At 41.5% G+C, this 17,831-nt stretch overlaps 1 protein-coding gene across 1 annotated transcript in view; it reads left to right on the top strand.

Moving 5' to 3' along the window:
* LOC129266556 (uncharacterized) overlaps positions 1 to 17,831 on the top strand; it is a 168,080-nt gene that overhangs the window by 40,390 nt on the left and 109,859 nt on the right. The window contains exons 29-45 of the mRNA XM_064104193.1: positions 93 to 278; positions 958 to 1,188; positions 2,748 to 2,864; positions 4,317 to 4,509; positions 5,081 to 5,256; positions 5,824 to 6,085; positions 6,877 to 7,157; positions 7,917 to 8,012; positions 8,917 to 9,222; positions 11,068 to 11,236; positions 11,935 to 12,113; positions 12,751 to 12,906; positions 13,549 to 13,662; positions 13,950 to 14,549; positions 15,095 to 15,259; positions 16,397 to 16,669; positions 17,209 to 17,448. Of these exons, the coding sequence (XP_063960263.1) occupies positions 93 to 278; positions 958 to 1,188; positions 2,748 to 2,864; positions 4,317 to 4,509; positions 5,081 to 5,256; positions 5,824 to 6,085; positions 6,877 to 7,157; positions 7,917 to 8,012; positions 8,917 to 9,222; positions 11,068 to 11,236; positions 11,935 to 12,113; positions 12,751 to 12,906; positions 13,549 to 13,662; positions 13,950 to 14,549; positions 15,095 to 15,259; positions 16,397 to 16,669; positions 17,209 to 17,448 (3,744 nt within the window). The remainder of the gene's footprint in view (positions 1 to 92; positions 279 to 957; positions 1,189 to 2,747; positions 2,865 to 4,316; positions 4,510 to 5,080; positions 5,257 to 5,823; positions 6,086 to 6,876; positions 7,158 to 7,916; positions 8,013 to 8,916; positions 9,223 to 11,067; positions 11,237 to 11,934; positions 12,114 to 12,750; positions 12,907 to 13,548; positions 13,663 to 13,949; positions 14,550 to 15,094; positions 15,260 to 16,396; positions 16,670 to 17,208; positions 17,449 to 17,831) is intronic.

The following is a 17,831-nucleotide window of genomic DNA, read 5'->3' as shown; positions in this document are numbered from 1 at the left end:
TTAAAGGCTTTCTCATGACAAAATTATTTGCTGCAACTACTTTCTTTTACCTTTAACGATCTATCATCCTTTATTTATATTGTTATCTAAAGGTCAAGTCATAGTGACGTGGGGTGACCAATGTCGCACCGGTCACTACTGTCTACTAGGAACTACCCTGATGGAAGAATGTCCCCCAGGAACCTACCTGACCTACCAAGGAGCTGAGTCGATCGATGAATGCGTTTCCTGCAATCCTGGGAAATACTGTGAGATGGCCGGTGAATCACAAGAAACAGGTAACATATCACTGCTCTGTTGGGTCTCCCTGAGTGTCAGAAAGAAAAATCTGGACTCCTTTTAGAGTGAAAAAAAAAAGTTTTACTACATGGGTACTAGAATAATTAAACAGTCCAGACACCAGGGGCCCATTTCATAAAACTAGCTATATTTACTATAGCAGTTAAAAGCTACTGAAATCTTTCAATCTAATTGGCTGATTGTAAATTTGTCATAGAAATTTTGGATTTTTCTATTAAAACAAGTCTAAGGGGGTGTTGCAAGAAAATATTTGCGATCAATTGCAAATATTCTGTTGCAATTTTACAACTGATAGATCAACATTAGCTGTAGCAAATCAGATTAAACTTCTTGTTTCAAGGAGCAGATTACCTATCAATCACAAATGTGCAATTAACTACAAGACATATGATTGATTTAGGGACCAAAAATTGACTTGCAATTGATCGCAAGTTTCTTGCAACACCCCATATGTGAAACAAGAGCCAGAAGTCCAAAAGTACCTCATCCTTGTACTTCTTACCCTCAGTAATATGCATTATTTTTTATTCTGTTTTATATGTTTTTGGTTGATTCTAGGTTTTGTATGTGCTTATAGAATTCTACAGAGTGGTTTAACTTCACCAGTCGCATTATTATTATTGTAATATTGTTATTGTATTCTTTTGTGCTTGATAGGTGACTGTTTTGAGGGTTACTACTGCATCGGTGGCGCTATACGAGGTGATCCGCACGACAACGTGACCGGTCAGATCTGTCCTGAGCGGTACTACTGTCCCCTGGGGTCGTCTGTTCCGATCGTGTGCGAGGAAGGGACGTACTCCAATACGACTGGTCTCTCAGCTTGCCTTGATTGCCCGGCTGGAATGTACTGCCAGCCGGATAATGATCCAGTGCCCTGTCCACAAGGTAATACTAGATTAGAGTGGATTAGATAAGAGTAGAGTGGATTAGAATAGGGTGGATTAATTTAGATTAGATTAGATTAGAGTGGAAGAGATTAGGGTGGATTAATGTACAAATGATGCGCAGATGTGAGTTTATCGGTAGGTTTTGTGAGCATAAGGTAACTATGGACTAGATTCCATAGTTACCGCATGCTCACAAACAGACCTGTGTATCATTTGTTTTATAGAATGGTGAAATGTTTTGGCGAAAAATAAAATTTTGTACAATGATGCATAATTAATTACCGACGCTTGGCAATTTTACCGGATGCGTGGCTGGTGTCAGTAATTACTTATGCATGGTAGCCATTCTATAAATTAGATTAGACTACATGTACCTTAGAGTGAATAAGATTAGATCAGACAGATAAGAGCAGAATAGATTAGATTAAACTACATTGAGCTTATAGTGGATAAGATAAGATTATATTAGACTACATGTAGATTAGAGTGAATTAGTTCAGATTAGACTAGATTTGAGTGGATTAACCCTATCTAGGCCGGGGGGGGGGCCTCCGAGGCCCCCCCTCAACGAGTCGCGCGATATTTTCGCCGCGCAAAAGTTTTTGACCACGCTGCTCGCTGACTTTTTACTTTAAAGTCTTGCGCAACTTTTGAGACCAATTTTGCGTCACCCGGGTACGCGGTTCCGAAATTACACAACGTTATGTAAGTGCATGTCAGACAAAAAATTGCTCAAAAACGTGATTTCGTGTACAAAGTCAATGTAAATTGTGTTTTCAACCAAAAATCATAAATGTATCATTATTTTTAGTTTTGCTGGTCTAAATGTATGTATTTTATGCTGTTTATGATCTTAGAAGAGTCCCCAATGAATTTCATTGAAAAAACAATGAAAAACAAAGGGTAAAAAAAACAAAGAAATACATAAGAAATTGCAAAAAAAATATAATATATAAGAAATTGATCTGATATCACAATTTTTTTCTTGTAAACATGCTAAGAACACCACAAAGAGTTTCTATGCCAAAAATTAGAACATTTGGAGCTTTATTTATGGAGTTAGAGGAAAAAGTATGATTTCGCATACTAATTACGCATAAATTAGCGTAATTACTTAATAACAATTCGCATGAAATAAATTACTATACAATTTTGTAGATTATATCCCAGACAACGTGCGTGCCAATTTTCGGCGCGATCGCGCGGTCGACGGCCGAGATCTCAAGGGGAGCCCTGGGAGGCCCCCCCCCCCCCCCCCCCGGCCATATGAACTCCCAAAATACCCTGGCCTAGATAGGGTTAAATTAGGTTTGGTGGGTGTCATTTGATTTAGTCGAGTCGATTAGATTGGTTATGCATATTATGTTTCTTTTAAAGTAAAGGGTAGGTTCTTTAATTTTGATAACTAGAAGGGGAATGTGCATTTTTTCTTGTATGTAGAAAGTATGAAGTAACTATGAGGGATTTGACCTTTCATCTTTTTGCCAAGAATTTTTAAGGTTTTTTCTGTAGCCTCTCCTTTGACATTCAACCCAATCAATATTTTTTATCCATCAGGTTTTTACTGTTTGGGTGAAGCCAGCGCAGGCAACGATCCTAGACCTTGCTTAAAGGGTTACTTTGGAAACAGAGAAGGGCTGATAGCAGAGTCAGAATGTACTGAATGCCTGGCAGGTAAGCTATCCATGCAGACGTGGCGGTGGTGATGGTGGTGGTGATGGTGGTGGTGATGATGGTGATGATGATGGTGATGGTAGTGGTGGTGGTGATGATGATGGTGGTGATGATGGCGGTGATGATGGTGGTGATGATGGTGATGATGATGGTGGTGATGATGATGGTGGTGATGATGGTGGTGATGATGGTGATGATGATGGTGGTGATCATGATGATGATGATGATGGTGATGGTAGTGGTGGTGGTGATGATGATGGCGGTGATGATGATGATGATGGTGGTGATGATGGTGGTGATGATGGTGATGATGATGGTGATGATGATGGCGATGATGATGATGGTGGTGTGGTGGTGGTGGTGATGATGATGGTGGTGGCGGCGATGATGATGATGGTGATCTTGATGGTTATGATGATGATGGTGATAATGACAATGACGAAGACAAATGTGGCAATATTAATGATGATGATATGATAATTGTGGTGATAAATAAGATGATTATGGTTGTAATGATGACAAGGATTGATTGATAGTGATGGTGATTGTGATGGTGGTTATGATAATTTATATGCTAATGATGATTTGATAGTGGTGGTGGTGATGATGATGGCGGTGATGATGATGGTTGTGATGGTGGTGATGATGATGATGGTGGTGGTGGTGGTGGTGGTGGTGATGATGATGATGATGATGATGATGTGATGATTATGGTAATGATGATGGTGATGATGGTGAGGATGATGGTGATGATGATGATGATGGTGGTGATGGTGGTGGTGGTGATGATGATGATGATGGTGGGAGTTGTGGTGGTGGTGGTGATGATTTGGATGATGATAATGGTGTTGATGACAACGACGAAGACAAAGTTGGCGATGTTGATGATGATGACAATATGATAGTTGTGGTGATGATGATGATGATTATGGTTGTACATGTAATGATGATAATGATTGATTGATAGTGATTGTGATTGTGATGGAGGTTATGATGAATATGCTAATGATGATTTGATTCATGGCAATGATAGCGTTAATGATGGCAGTGATTGCGGTGATGGTGACGAGGGGCAGTTGCCATGAAACAAAACAGCCCTTGTGTACATCCAAGCCACCAGCTGAAATACTTGTGCTTTCTTAGAAAAGGATTTGGCACGGATTTCGATGCGCTTACTTTGGCGCACATACTTGATACGCCTGCGATGTCACAATAGAAAGCAGGTGTGATCTTCTCATCTGTGCGATCCTGAAAATTTTGGTGGGATTCCCGGAGGGATTCGAGCATACTTTACACTACGAAACTCATATGCCTACTTGTTTTATAAAACAAATAATGCACATTTCTCGATTGGTGGTGTTATTGACAATGCAGGCATCTTGGGTATTCACAATAACATCCAAAAGCAATTTCCCAATCTTATATTTTCAATGTTTTCACCCTTTCACCAAGGCAACTACTGCGAAGAGGATGGCCTTGCTAACGTGACCGGTCCCATAGCTGCTGGTTTCTACTCCAAGCAGCTGGCCTATCAAGCCGGTCCTTTTGACATCACCACCAGCACTGATTACAGTGTATGTCCGTTGGGATACTACTGCCCAGAGGGAAGCGGATACCCGACACCTTGTCCTAAGGGAAGATTCGGGTGAGTATGGATACATGCATCAAGCCCCTGTTCCACTATGCCGATGTTGCTATGACTTGACAAAGAACCATTTTACTGAGAGTCAGAGAAAAATAATTTGCAGTAATATAAGTTTTTCAAAGGAACAGGGGATCGTAACGTCCTTGTGCCGCTGTTAATACGCCAGGAAAGACCTAATTACACTCATCCTGCGCTGTGTTGCTTATGCTTTTCCCGCTTCCCCCACGATTCAAAATGCACATTTCCTGTTCAAAATTTTTAGTCGATCACGATCATCTGAATAAAATTCCCACTGTTACCCCATCTTCACAACGTTGTTATTAGGCTGCTCTCGATCTCAACCGATTCCTATCCAGCTCTCTGCCGATCTAATGATCGGGTTTCAGATGGTGATAGTGGAACGGGGGCATTAGTTATGCAACTTGTCAAAAGTCTGCTCCGCTCTGTACGGCAGGTGAATACTGTCCTAACACCACGATGACTGCCATGGCTTCCCGTACTTCCTGTATCAACTCCAATTTAATCAAATCAAATGAAATCTAATCAAAATGATGTGATTTTTTGTTCACAGAGCTACGCAGCAGCTGGAGGCGGAGACCGACTGCACGCTCTGTACGGCAGGCGAATACTGTCCAAACACCACAATGACATCCACAGCTGGGCAATGTTCTCCGGGATGGTACTGCATTGAAGGTGCCACTAAGAGTATGCCTACAGACCCCGCTGAAGGAGGCGAGTGCCCAACTGGTAAGTGATCGCTGAATTCACCCTTACATTCCTCAAATTGTCCCTATTGACAATAACCATAAATTCCAGGATTTAGCTGGTGTGATCCAGTAACTTCCGCTAGCTTGAAGGTAAGAATAGAATACAGCAAGAGGGATAATACAAGTGGCAAGTTTTAGGATCATTCCTCCTCGATATGTAAGAAGAGATTGAGGACACGGTGCGAAAGCGGGTGCAACCAGACTAGCGCTAGCTACGGTACGAGTATACTGGAAGTTATTGAGTCACACATCACTGAACAAGAAGTAGCATTTCTAGTTCAGTGCACAAAGTGCACAAGGGTCTTCAGTTCGAATGTCAGCCATGGTGTGATTTCTGTCAGCAAGAAATTGATCCACCATGTGCTGCACTCGACCAAGGGAAAGAAGTTTGTACCTGACAGGAATTTATTTCTTGAAACACTTGATCGAGTAACAGCAGCTCTGCTAAAGCCAGTTTTATTATGCTGCATTTATTGTCGAGTGCTTCGAGACTTCTGATTATTAGGCGCTATATAAGCAAGTACTTATTATTATCTTCTCAATCAAGGTCATTTCTGCGTCGGCGGGTCGGACTCGCCGTCACCGTGCATCGCCGGAAGATACAACAACGAGACGGGCCGCTTCAATTGTCGCAGCTGTCCCATCGGGTTCTACTGCACTCAGAACACGACGGTACCCGAGGAGTGCAACCCAGGTTATTACTGTCCCCAAGAGACGGCGACATGGGACGAGCACCCGTGCCCTGAAGGGACGTTTAACAACCTGACTGGACGATCGGAAGAGAGCGATTGTATTCTTTGTTTACCAGGGTGAGTAGCAGGGGAAAAAATACAGTGGTCTCTGGGGCGATTTTTGCCCTGAAATGCCCAAAAGAGCCCTGGAAAATGAAACAAGAAAATTTTCATTCACTGGAATTTTTTTTTTTTTATATTTGCTTGATGAGTGGTCATTATGGAAAATCCTATTTTTTTGGCCTGGTGAGTAGTGATTATGGAAACTTCTGAAGGTTTCTTAGAAATGTCCTGTATCTTTGTTGGGAATATGTTTCGTCCTAATCTTGTCTATGTCTCTGTTTCCTAGTTCATATGAAAGGTTGAAATGCTTTCAAATTATAATGGCTCAAACGGCTCATGAAATAAAGAAAGAATGTGAAAAAAAATAACAAAAAGTTTGATTACTTTCAGGAATCGATTTGTTGTGATATTAATAAATCCCATCAGAGCAATCATGTCCTATGGCAAGGCTTTTTATCTAAATTTGCCACTCTTCACACAGATGTAGTGATTGGGTACTTGCTCAAGCTTTAGTATGGCTACCTGAGCATTCAAGCAAGGTCTTCCTACCAGGTGCCCATTTTACTACAACTGGGTGGAGAGTGGCAAATGTACATAAACGCCTTGCCAAGGGACTTGAGTGCTGTGTTGGGATTTGAACCCTGGACCTTGTGGTTCAAACCCGAAGACTTATCCACTGAGCCACAACACTTTCAATGGCATGCAGCATTTTGAAGCATTGCATTAAGGTCTGTATAGATATTGCTTATCATTTCATTATTAATAATCCATTTATTCAATTTTGTATCATTCAATTCAATGTTCAGCACATACTGCCAGCTGCCTGGCCTGTCCGCGCCCACCGCCGAATGCGACGAGGGCTGGTACTGCATCAACGGATCTCAGTTCTCCCAACCGACTGACCTGTCCCAGGGTGGTCAGTGTCCAGTTGGTCACTACTGCCCCCAGGGGTCAGTCTACCCAACCTCCTGCCTGCCGGGGATGTATTGCGATGTGGTGGAGTTGGCCTACCCGGCCGGGAACTGCAGCGCAGGGCATTACTGCACGGATGGAGCGGAGTCACCGAGCCCCGATGGAGTTGCATCAGGTAAAGGATTTTTTGTTATTAACCTGGGCCCCGTCTTACAAAGAGTTACGATTGATCTGATCAACCTTAAGTATATGGAAATCCATCAATGTCGTAATTTTTTCTTGAGGAAATTTGCACAATGACCTTTGAAAACAAAGAGAAGCATACTGAAATGTCAAGAAAACAAAGATAATGTGAATATACATCATATCTAGAATATATTTTGAATAAACATGCATTTTAGATGTTGATGTTGCTGGCCTTCCATAGTTGTGTTTGATCGGATCAATCGCAACTCTTTGTAAGACGGGACCCTGGTGTATTCTTTAAACCAGGGCCCGGTCTTACCAGGAGTTGCAATTGATCTGATCAATCTTAGGGCATAATAGGGTTAGAGTTTGGATTGTCATAGATTTTTTGGTTCAGAATAATGGGAATGCAAGGATGAGGGTGTATTCGTCTTCAGACGTTGGGTGTTGTGGCTTTTGTGGCTTGCTTCTCTGTGTATAACTTGATGAGATTGCAAGTTGTATTTCACGTGCACATTAGCACTTAAGTATTAATTTTAGTTGGACTGAACTTTATGTGACCCCAACAAATTCCCCTACCATCAGTATTATAAACAGTTTGTTCAATTGAAGTAAATTGTATCACAAGCAATAGAATATCGAGTTTACTGACCATGCAGATATATTGTAGAGAATATGTTTTAAGGTTGCTTGATGCGAAGAATTTAATCTAAACATGTTTTTTCCGCTCCTTGCATCAAATTTCCAGGTGATGTCTGTCCCAGTGGTCGCTATTGTCCAGAAGGAAGCGAAGAACCACAGGAATGTCCACCTGGGACATTCTTGAATACAACACAAAATCAAGGTCAGTCTAAATTTCAGTCTAAAAAATTTGTGATCACCATGGTCGGTCATGAGGTACTTGACCATCATTTGTGGGATCCTTTGCTTGGCTAAGTTGCTCTTTAAGGGAAAACTGTTACACGCAATCTGAATGCATATTTAGATGGTAAGCTGAGCTAAATAAGCAGGAAATAAAACATGGCAAAACAAGTTGAAGTTGAAAATTTTGAATTTTAATGTATATCATGCTGTTTTGGGGGTTCAATGTACAATGTACAGTGACGATGTAGATAAGAACATACAAATAAAATAAAACTTTAAAAAAAGTCTAGTGATTCATCCATTTAAACACTGAATATTATCAGTGTAAAATTCCTCATAGTGTGCAATTTATTTTATTGAGATCAAACAGAAATTGAAATCTGGAAAACAAAGTAATATATCTATTTTATATGTACAAACTTATGTAATCTCAACTTTCTTAACACACTACGACAATAAAGAAATCAAGCTGTTGAGAAGGATAATGAAGCCCATTTTTTGAAACATGTTAATTTGAGTTTTTCTCAATCCAAATACTCAGCTGTTAAGTGGTAAAAATGTATTAAACTTGTATGCTTTTGATTGATGATATGTCAGTGACAGATTTAGCTTCGGTTAGGGTCTTGAAAAAGAAGGCAATATCTATTCAGTTTAAATATAACCTCCAAGATATATTTTCATTGATATAGTTTAATCAATATCTACAAGTTCTTCATTTCGAATTATTTCTCATTTGACCAGTATACCTATTTTGTTAACAACTACAAAATTATTTAGATGTATATATGACTTGTGTGATGAAAAAAGGACAGTCTTTAAAGAACCCCTAATATACAATTTCATCAAGACCTACTACTAATTCTTTATGTGCATTGATTGACTAGCCCTGTCTGACTGTCTGGATTGCCCTGCGGGTATGTACTGCTCAGGATACGCCAACAGCCACCCAACGGCTCAGTGCGACCAAGGCTACTACTGCCCATCTGGACAGAACATCTCTTCTCCGTACGAGTACCGCTGCCCCCAGGGACATTACTGTCCTCTCGGGAGCCCGGAGGCGATCCGTTGCCTCTCGGGATATTACCAGGATGAGGAGTTCCAGGAGGACTGTAAGACGTGTCCTGCGGGATTCTATTGCGATAATCGCCTGGAGCCGGTGGTCCTATACCAGAACTCGACTTGCCCCGAAGGTGGGTGGCCATTGTCGTGGTGTTGATGGTGGTAATGGTGATGATGGTGATGATGATGGTAGTGGTGATGATCATAGTGATGGTGATGAGGATGATGATGATGGGGATGTTGCTGGTGCTGAAGATGTTGATTATGGTGGTGACCATGATGAGGATTAGGTTGAGGAGGATGATGATGATGTTGATGATGATGATGACTATGATGATGATAATGATATAAAAAATGTCAATGATGCTCGTAGTGATAATGATAATAATATAGGTATATTTACCCAGGGAAGCCACTTCAGTTCTGAAAACTGTTCTCCCGGCGGGCCCTGCTATTATTACCCCAGCTTTAGATAATGCTCCTTTAGATTTCAATGATGAATGCAAGTTGGTCAAATACTTCTAATTAGATGTTGAGTAGTGCTGTGTGGACTGATTTTTGTCTCGCCTGCATAGCAGAGCGAGACTATAGGCGCCGCTTTTCCGACGGCGACGGCGGCGTCAACATCAAATCTTAACCTAAGGTTAAGTTTTTGAAATGACATCATAACTTAGAAAGTATATGGACCTAGTTCATGAAACTTGGACATAAGGTTAATCAAGTATTACTGAACATCCTGCCTGGGTTTCTGGTCATATGACTAAGGTCAAAGGTCATTTAGGGTCAATGATCTTAGACCATGTTGGGAGAATTATTTTCAAAATCTTAACCGAAGGATAAGTTTTTGAAATGACATCATAACTTAGAAAGTATATGGACCTAGTTCATGAAACTTGGGCATAAGGTTAATCAAGTATAAGTGAACATCCTGCACGAGTTTCAGGTCACATGACCAAGGTCAAAGGTCATTAAGGGTCAATGAACTTTGGCCAAGTTGGGGGTATTTGTTGAATTACCATGATCATAACTTTGAAAATTTATGGATCTAGTTCATGAAACTTGGACATTAGGTTAATCAAGTACCACTGAATATTCTGTGGGAGTTTCAGGTCACATGACCATGGTCAATGGTCATTTAAGGTCAATGAACTTTGGCCGTGTTGGGGGTCTTTGTTAAATTACCATCCTAACTCTGAAGGTTTATAGATCTAGTTCATAAAACTTGGACATAAGAGTAATCGAGTATCACTGAACATCCTGTACGAGTTTCAGGTCACATGACCATGGTCAAAGGTCATTTAAGGTCAATGAACTTTGGCCGTGTTGGGGGTATTTGTTGAATTACCATCCTAACTCTGAAGTTTATGGATCTATTTCATAAAACTTGGGATACATGTATAAGAGTAATCAAGCATCACTGAACATCCCCTGTGCGTTTCAGGTCACAAAAACAAGTCAAAGGTCAGTTAAGGTCAATAAACGTAGGCCATGTTGGGGTAATTGTTGAATTGCCATCATAACTTTGAAAGTTTATGGATAGAGTGAATGAAATGTGGACATGGGTGTAGTTGACAAGTCTTAAGTCACCGTTCAAATGTCATCTATGGTCAATGAACGTGGTATTATGTCATTATATGAATGGTGTTTTTGTGAATGATTATTTTATAGTAGTTTGCAAAGTTAGCACTGCTGCTATATTAAATCGCGTAATGCAGGCGAGACTGCCAGAGGCGTTCCACTTGTTATTATTGTTATCAATCAAATGTTACTAAATACACTTCATCTCCATCAGGTGGGTGTTTCATGAAAGTTGTCAGTTCTGACTAAATTGTCAGTACTGACAATTTCTGTGAAATCCTTTGTTTTGATTGACTGAGAGGCACTGACCTCTGACGACTACTATAGTAACTGTCGGAGAAAATCAAGTAGTGAGTGCTGACAAGTTTCATAAAACCTTACCCTAATCTCTCTACTAGGATCCTACTGCCCGGCTGGGACCCGGTATCACAATGAATTCAAGTGTCCTCTCGGAACCTTTAGCAACGTGACTGGTCTCAACATGAGCTCTCAGTGTAGCCCTTGTACCGGAGGCTTCTATTGTGGAGAGTTGGGTCTGACTGAGGCTACGACACCTTGTGCTGCTGGGTGAGTATCCTCCTCTTCTTCTTCTTATTCAAATTACGCTGCCTCCTTCATTTCTTTCCTCCTTCATTTGTGCAGCATGTATTTTCTAACCCAGAATGAGTTGTTTTGTGCTAGCAATATGTATATGCATATGCATTTAATTTTCAATTCATGCCGGTTGCATATCTTTGTTGTGTGTCCTGTCATTTGAGAAATTCTGAATAACATGTGTTTATTTTCTTGGAGGATGTTCATATTTTCTTTGTGTATTTTGAACTATCAAAGAGACAGTAAAGACAAAAAGAGTAACACTCTCTGTGAGCCACGACTTAATTTCTAGCTGGTCAATATATTATTTCGTCTCTGTGACACATTCAGCGATTTCTGTAGTTAACAGATCTGGGCCCCGTCTTACAAAGAGTTACGATCGATCCGATCATTCGTAACTATGGGAACCCGTCAGTGTCATAATTTTTTCTACGAAAAATTTGAACAATGTCCTTCGCATGCAAAGAGAAGCACATTGAATTTTCAAGAAAACAACGAATGCATGAATATACATGTACATCACAACTAGAAAATATTTTGAACAAACATGCTTAATAGATGTTGACGTTGCTGGCCGTCCATAGTTGCGATTGATCTGATCAATCGTAACTCTTTGTAAGACAGGGCCCAAACATGTTTATCTTGGATTAATCCTTTCGTTCCTCTTCCAGGTATTTCTGCCGTCAGTATGCCGAGATAAGTACGCCCAACCAGACGACCGATGCCAACGTTTGTCCGGCTGGTTACTACTGTCCCGAGGGAACGACTGAGCCAAAGGCGTGCCCACCGGGAACCTACTCCGATGTCCTCCAGAAGGAGAGTGAGGATCAGTGTCTAAACTGTACCAAAGGCGAGCTTTTTTTGTTGTTGTTACCTCTTGTGGTGTGACCAGGGCGAAAAGAGTTACATTGGGTTAGGGCATTTGAACCCCCAAAATGCTTAAAAGAAGGTGACAAGACATTTGCTCCGGAGACAATTGCTTGGGCTTTATTTCATCTGAAGATATAGGGTTAGGGTTTTATGTTAGGTTTAGGTTAGGGTATAGTGTGCAATCAAGGGTTGAAGTTGGTCGTTCAATCAGTGTGTGGAATTTGCAGCGGAGCAGTTGTCGCCGCAGCAGCTGTCATGGAATCCAAAAGAGCCATGGAAAATAAATTCAGATCTCTAGAATATCCCCATTTACCCCAATGTCTTATGTTGCAAATTTACCACAGATGGTTGTGAAAAGAAGCCCATCCCCCGCGATTTTTCTCTCTTTTTTTGCATATGTGTAATCCATCGTTAACTATAGGGAAAAAAGGAAAAGGGTGTTAATTTGATACCCCCAGTCAGAATTTCATGACTTCTCTGAAACTAGGGTAGATGTGAAGTTATCATTTCTTGTCATAACCTTTTCTTTCTTATCACATGTCAACTAGGAAAAAAAAAATCCCAGCATTTGCCCTTCTTTAACTTTCTATAACTGTTTTCTTTGTATTATCTAATAGGATGGTTCTGCAATGACTATGGTCTCACTGAGCCGTACGGTGAATGCTATGAGAGATACTACTGTCCTTCGGGATCCTCTAGACCTGATCAGGTCGAGTGCCCTGCAGGATATTACTGTATGAATGGAACGTTTGATCCGACTCCTTGCCCTGCAGGTAAAGAATATTTATTTCTTGAGGGATTATATTTGTTTGCGGTAGAGTAATTGTCATTATCAATGTCGATATCATCATTCTCATCACCATCATTGTCAGCATCACCAAAATACTCCTCCTCCTCCTCATTATCACTATCATAATAGTCACCATCATCATCATTATAATCATCATCATCATCACCACCACTATCACCAATATTCGCCTCTTCCTCATCATTATCACTATCACCATCATCATAGTCACCATCATCATTATCGTTATAATTGTCATCATCATCATCATCACCATCACCAAAATCCTCCTCCTCTTCATCATCATCATCACTATCACCATCATCATCGTCATCATTACCATCACCGAAATTTCATTACGATCATCATTACCCTTATCATCTATACTGTAATCACCATCATTGTGGTGATAACCGATTCACCGCCATCATAATCATATCATCATCTTCATCATCATTACCACCATCACTATCACCACCATTGATAAACAACAAAAATAATTCACCATATCTATGATATGGGTTTTTCAAAATCATGATCATAAGTATTATTCTTTGCATTAGCAAGAGCAAGATCTTCTTAAAGAGTTTAGTATTATGACCATATCGTACTGTGTTTTGTGTTTCAGGTCGATATTCCAATGACACCCTGAAGGCCTCTGCTACAGACTGCTACCCGTGTACTGGAGGGACGTACTGCGAGACAGATGGCCTAACAGAACCTACAGGTCCCTGTGGGGAAGGTCAGTGTCAAAGATCATATCAAAAGATTCAATTTATATGTGCCTTGGCTTATGCAGGGTGGATTGTAATTTGCTGTTCCCAGAATTTGTTAAAACAGTGGAAATACCTGGGGATTTCTTTGGGGGAGAGCAAACTTGATGTACAAGCAAGAAATTCTTTGAAACAAAAGGGGGAAAAATGGCCATTCATTGACCATCTGGCTGTTAATGCAGATACAGATGAGAGAGAGAGACAAGCAAACAGACAAATGAATGAAATTGACTGATTGTTTCTCCAATCCTTTCAGGATATTACTGTCCACCCGGTACTGTCCATCGAGAGCCCAACGACACCTTCTGTCCGATCGGTCACTACTGTCCGGAGGGAGTTTCCTACCCGATACCCTGTGCCAACAATACCTACGTGAACTACACCCATGCTGCCTCCTGCAACCCCTGTCCCGCAGGATACCACTGCCAATCTGCAGGGGTGCAGGAGATATGTCCTGCGGGATACTTCTGCCCCCAAGGAACAGGCTACGACATCATGGCGTGTCCCAGAGGTACCTACAGCGACCAGGAAGGACTCTACGAGGTCGGCCAATGCCTTCCCTGCACCGCGGGATACTACTGCGAGCAAGAACACCTCGATTGGCCTACAGCTGAGTGCGACCCTGGACACTTCTGCGTCTATGGCGTTGACCGCGCCCAGCCGGACGGGAACAACGACACGTGTCCCGCATCGAACAACGCATCGTGTGCATACTATGATGCCCATCAGACGGGTTATGGAGGAGTTTGCCCTGTGGGGCACTACTGCCCTCAAGGTACTACCTTGCCGATACCTTGTCCGAATGGGACGTATGCTGCCAGCGAGGGGCTCGCGGAATGTGTAACTTGTGAAGAAGGTATGTAGTCCCATTTATTTGAATTAAAAATTATAGTCAGACTTCCTTTTAGTCCCATGTATTTGATTCTAGGTTTGTAGTCAAACCTATTATTAGTCCCCTGCATTTGATTCTGAGGAGGTAAAATTTACCCTATCTACTTATTGATAATCACTGGGTACTTAAAGCCAACTGGGTGTCACTTGTAAAGAACGAGTGATTTGATTCTAAATTTGTAGTAAAAACCTCTTATTACCAATATTTATAGTTCCCTGAATGCAATGCTAAGTGGGAACCCCCCCCCTCAAAACCCACTAATTAATTGTAATTATAACCAATTACACTTCCAGCAGTGTCAACAGATTACCGGTTTTTGAAGGTACGCAGCATTTTGTACATCCCACGACCCAAAATTGCTGTTAAGAAGCGGTTATCACATATTAATCAAAAGCAATTTCTATCTCTATCCAAAATTGTTACTTTTACTTAGTGAAATCATTCGGTAATTCCATGTTGCCAGCTACAAATACTGTGATTTCCAAAACAACCTCATTATGTCATTCAAGGTTACTACTGTCCGGAGGGATCGTCCAGTTATGAGATCAACCCTTGTCCATCGGGTCACTACTGCCCAGCAGGTACCTACTACGGAGAGCAGTTCCAATGTATGGCTGGGACTTTCAACAATCAGACGATGAGCAAGAATTCATCTGCTTGCATACCCTGTACAGGTAAGGAATTGGTATAAGCCTTGGTCTAGTGGTTACGACTGAATCTGTCTTTCAATCTTAGGGACGTGGGTTTGAATCCCAGCCATGGAGTGTTCTCCTCCAGCAATAAATTTACCCACATTGTACTCCACTCAACCCAGGTGAGGTGAATGGGTACCCAGCAGGATTAATTCCCTGAATGCACTAAGTGCTGGAGGCAGCTCAAGCTAAAGCTGGGGTGATAATGATAATGGAGTACCGAAGCGATGACGTCAGTTGCCATGGGGTCATGGCGGCCTGGTTCTAAAGAAATGAACCTGCCGAATGAAAGCGTGTGTTTTTTCATAGGAGAAAACGGCTGCTGTCGGAATTTGATCGCTTGCAACCTATTTTTTCAGACGAGCCAAAGTCATTTGCAAATACAAATGTGTACAGACGATCTTCAGCTGCAACTCTGTTTAGAACCAGCCCACCATGACACCATGGCAACTGACGCCACACATCGATACTCTATATAACAGTGTACCTCGGAATAGATTATTTCTACATGTAGATGGATGGCAAAAAAAAATGCCTGTTATTATTATAATAATAATGTAGTCAACTCCCGAATCTCTGTATGTAGACCATTTATGGCTATGGTATGTCTCCAAGACAGGTCATTCTATTATTTCTATCCGATGTATAATGCCGCTTCAAAAACTGATCATTAAGAAACACAGACACACAAAAATGACACTGCTTTTATAGGGGGCATGCAGTGTCTCAAAGTGACTACAATACTGTTTATAAATCCACGTAAGAACAGTTTGCTGAAAATACAAAGGAGTCATCAAAATTGTTAAAAAATTTCCTTCTGAAGGTTACATTTACTGCACGCATGTATGGGATTACACTCAAATTGATGGCAGGACAGTTTCAGCTGTTATTTGATATATACTTTTAGTTAGCATACATGTATACCAGAAAAGCTATTTTTTTATGTTGGAAAATGTGGGATATCCTTCCTGAATAAAAAAAAAAATCATAGTTCGCATAGGATAAGCGATAAATAAGATTGATTAATTCTGTCAGCCCTCTCTCAGGGTATGAGAATAGCTCAAAAACTTTCATTTCCATCTTATCTTTGATTTCCTCCTCTCTTGTTGATCATTTCAGCCGGCTATTACTGCCCAAGCCCCGCCATGAACTGGCCAATGGGCGAATGCGAGGGCGGGTACTACTGCCCCGGGGGAGATGACGACCCCACCCCGTCCACCTACTGCACCATGGGATACTACTGTCCCCAGGGGTCGGCCCTACCCCTCCCCTGCCCCGGCGGGGAGTACTGCGCTGAGGACATGATGAGTAATACGTCGGGTCTCTGTGATGCTGGATACTACTGCTTCTCCAAAGCGATTTCAGCGTCACCCAATGACGGAAATGCCACAGGTAAGGGGGAAAATATACGTGTGGTAAATGACCGTATTCAATCCCGCTAACATATATTTTGTTTGCAAATCTGACCCCCCCCCTCTCTGAAATGTTTCCAACATTTTTTTTTACAAATTTAGTTGATGAATTGATTAATTGTGTAAAGTGAAATAAGAAGAATATGATAAATATGATGAGTTAATTTTTATGCACTATTTGGTTCTTTATATTTGTCCTAAATAGGGAAGAGTTTAAATGGAACCTAATATTCTGTAGAAGTTTGGGCTGAAATTCTTTGCAGTATGCGGTTTAACTTAAGTTTCATGATCAGAATACCACCAAATGTCATTACGAGTAGAGATTCCTTCAAAAGCAAGAAGCATTCTAATTCATCCATCTTCTCCCAACTCCAGGCGACGAGTGCCCCATGGGTGCTTACTGCCCGATGGGCAGCGGCTCGCCATTTCATTATCAGAATACCAGCGAACGTCATTACTAGTAGAGAATCCTTCAAAAGCAAGAAGCATTCTAATTCTTCCATCTTCTCCCAACTCCAGGTGACGAGTGCCCCATGGGTGCTTACTGCCCGATGGGAAGTGACTCGCCGGTCCTCTGTGGCGCCGGCAAATTCCTGAACAGCACCCGGAATGACATGGAGTCGGACTGCCTCGACTGTATCCCCGGATCGTACTGCGCCGGCAGTGGCAACGTGGTACCGACGGATGAGTGCTGGCCAGGGTACTACTGCCCAGCTGGACAGAGCGAGGCTACCCCGACTGAGTACAACTGCACGCTAGGTGGGTTTGATAATAATGATAATATTCCGCTTTTATATAACGGGTAATACATGGGAACGTCAGCTCTAAGCACGTTATAGGTGTATCATTACCCTGGCCATCGGATCCTGGCATGTCCGCACACAATGTATGCACTTTCCCCACTCCCTGGGGAGCATTCCAACATGAATTCAAGACTCACTTGCTAGGCATACTACATGTACATTAAGCCTTTGCATCCTACAGCGCACCATTTAGCACCTTTTGCTATTTGTGGGTACGTAATTCTGATATGGTAGCATGAAATTACAATTTTGTTTATGCAAATGTCAATGTGGTAGGGCATATTATCAAGTTCTTCAATTACATTTCAAGTTACAGTCATAGATAGCGACAGTGGTTAA

Source organism: Lytechinus pictus, chromosome 8, assembly GCF_037042905.1.
Source record: "Lytechinus pictus isolate F3 Inbred chromosome 8, Lp3.0, whole genome shotgun sequence".
Taxonomy (NCBI): Eukaryota; Metazoa; Echinodermata; class Echinoidea; order Temnopleuroida; family Toxopneustidae; genus Lytechinus; species Lytechinus pictus.
Note: the sequence above shows the minus strand (reverse complement) of the source record. Positions and strands in the feature narration are given on the sequence as shown.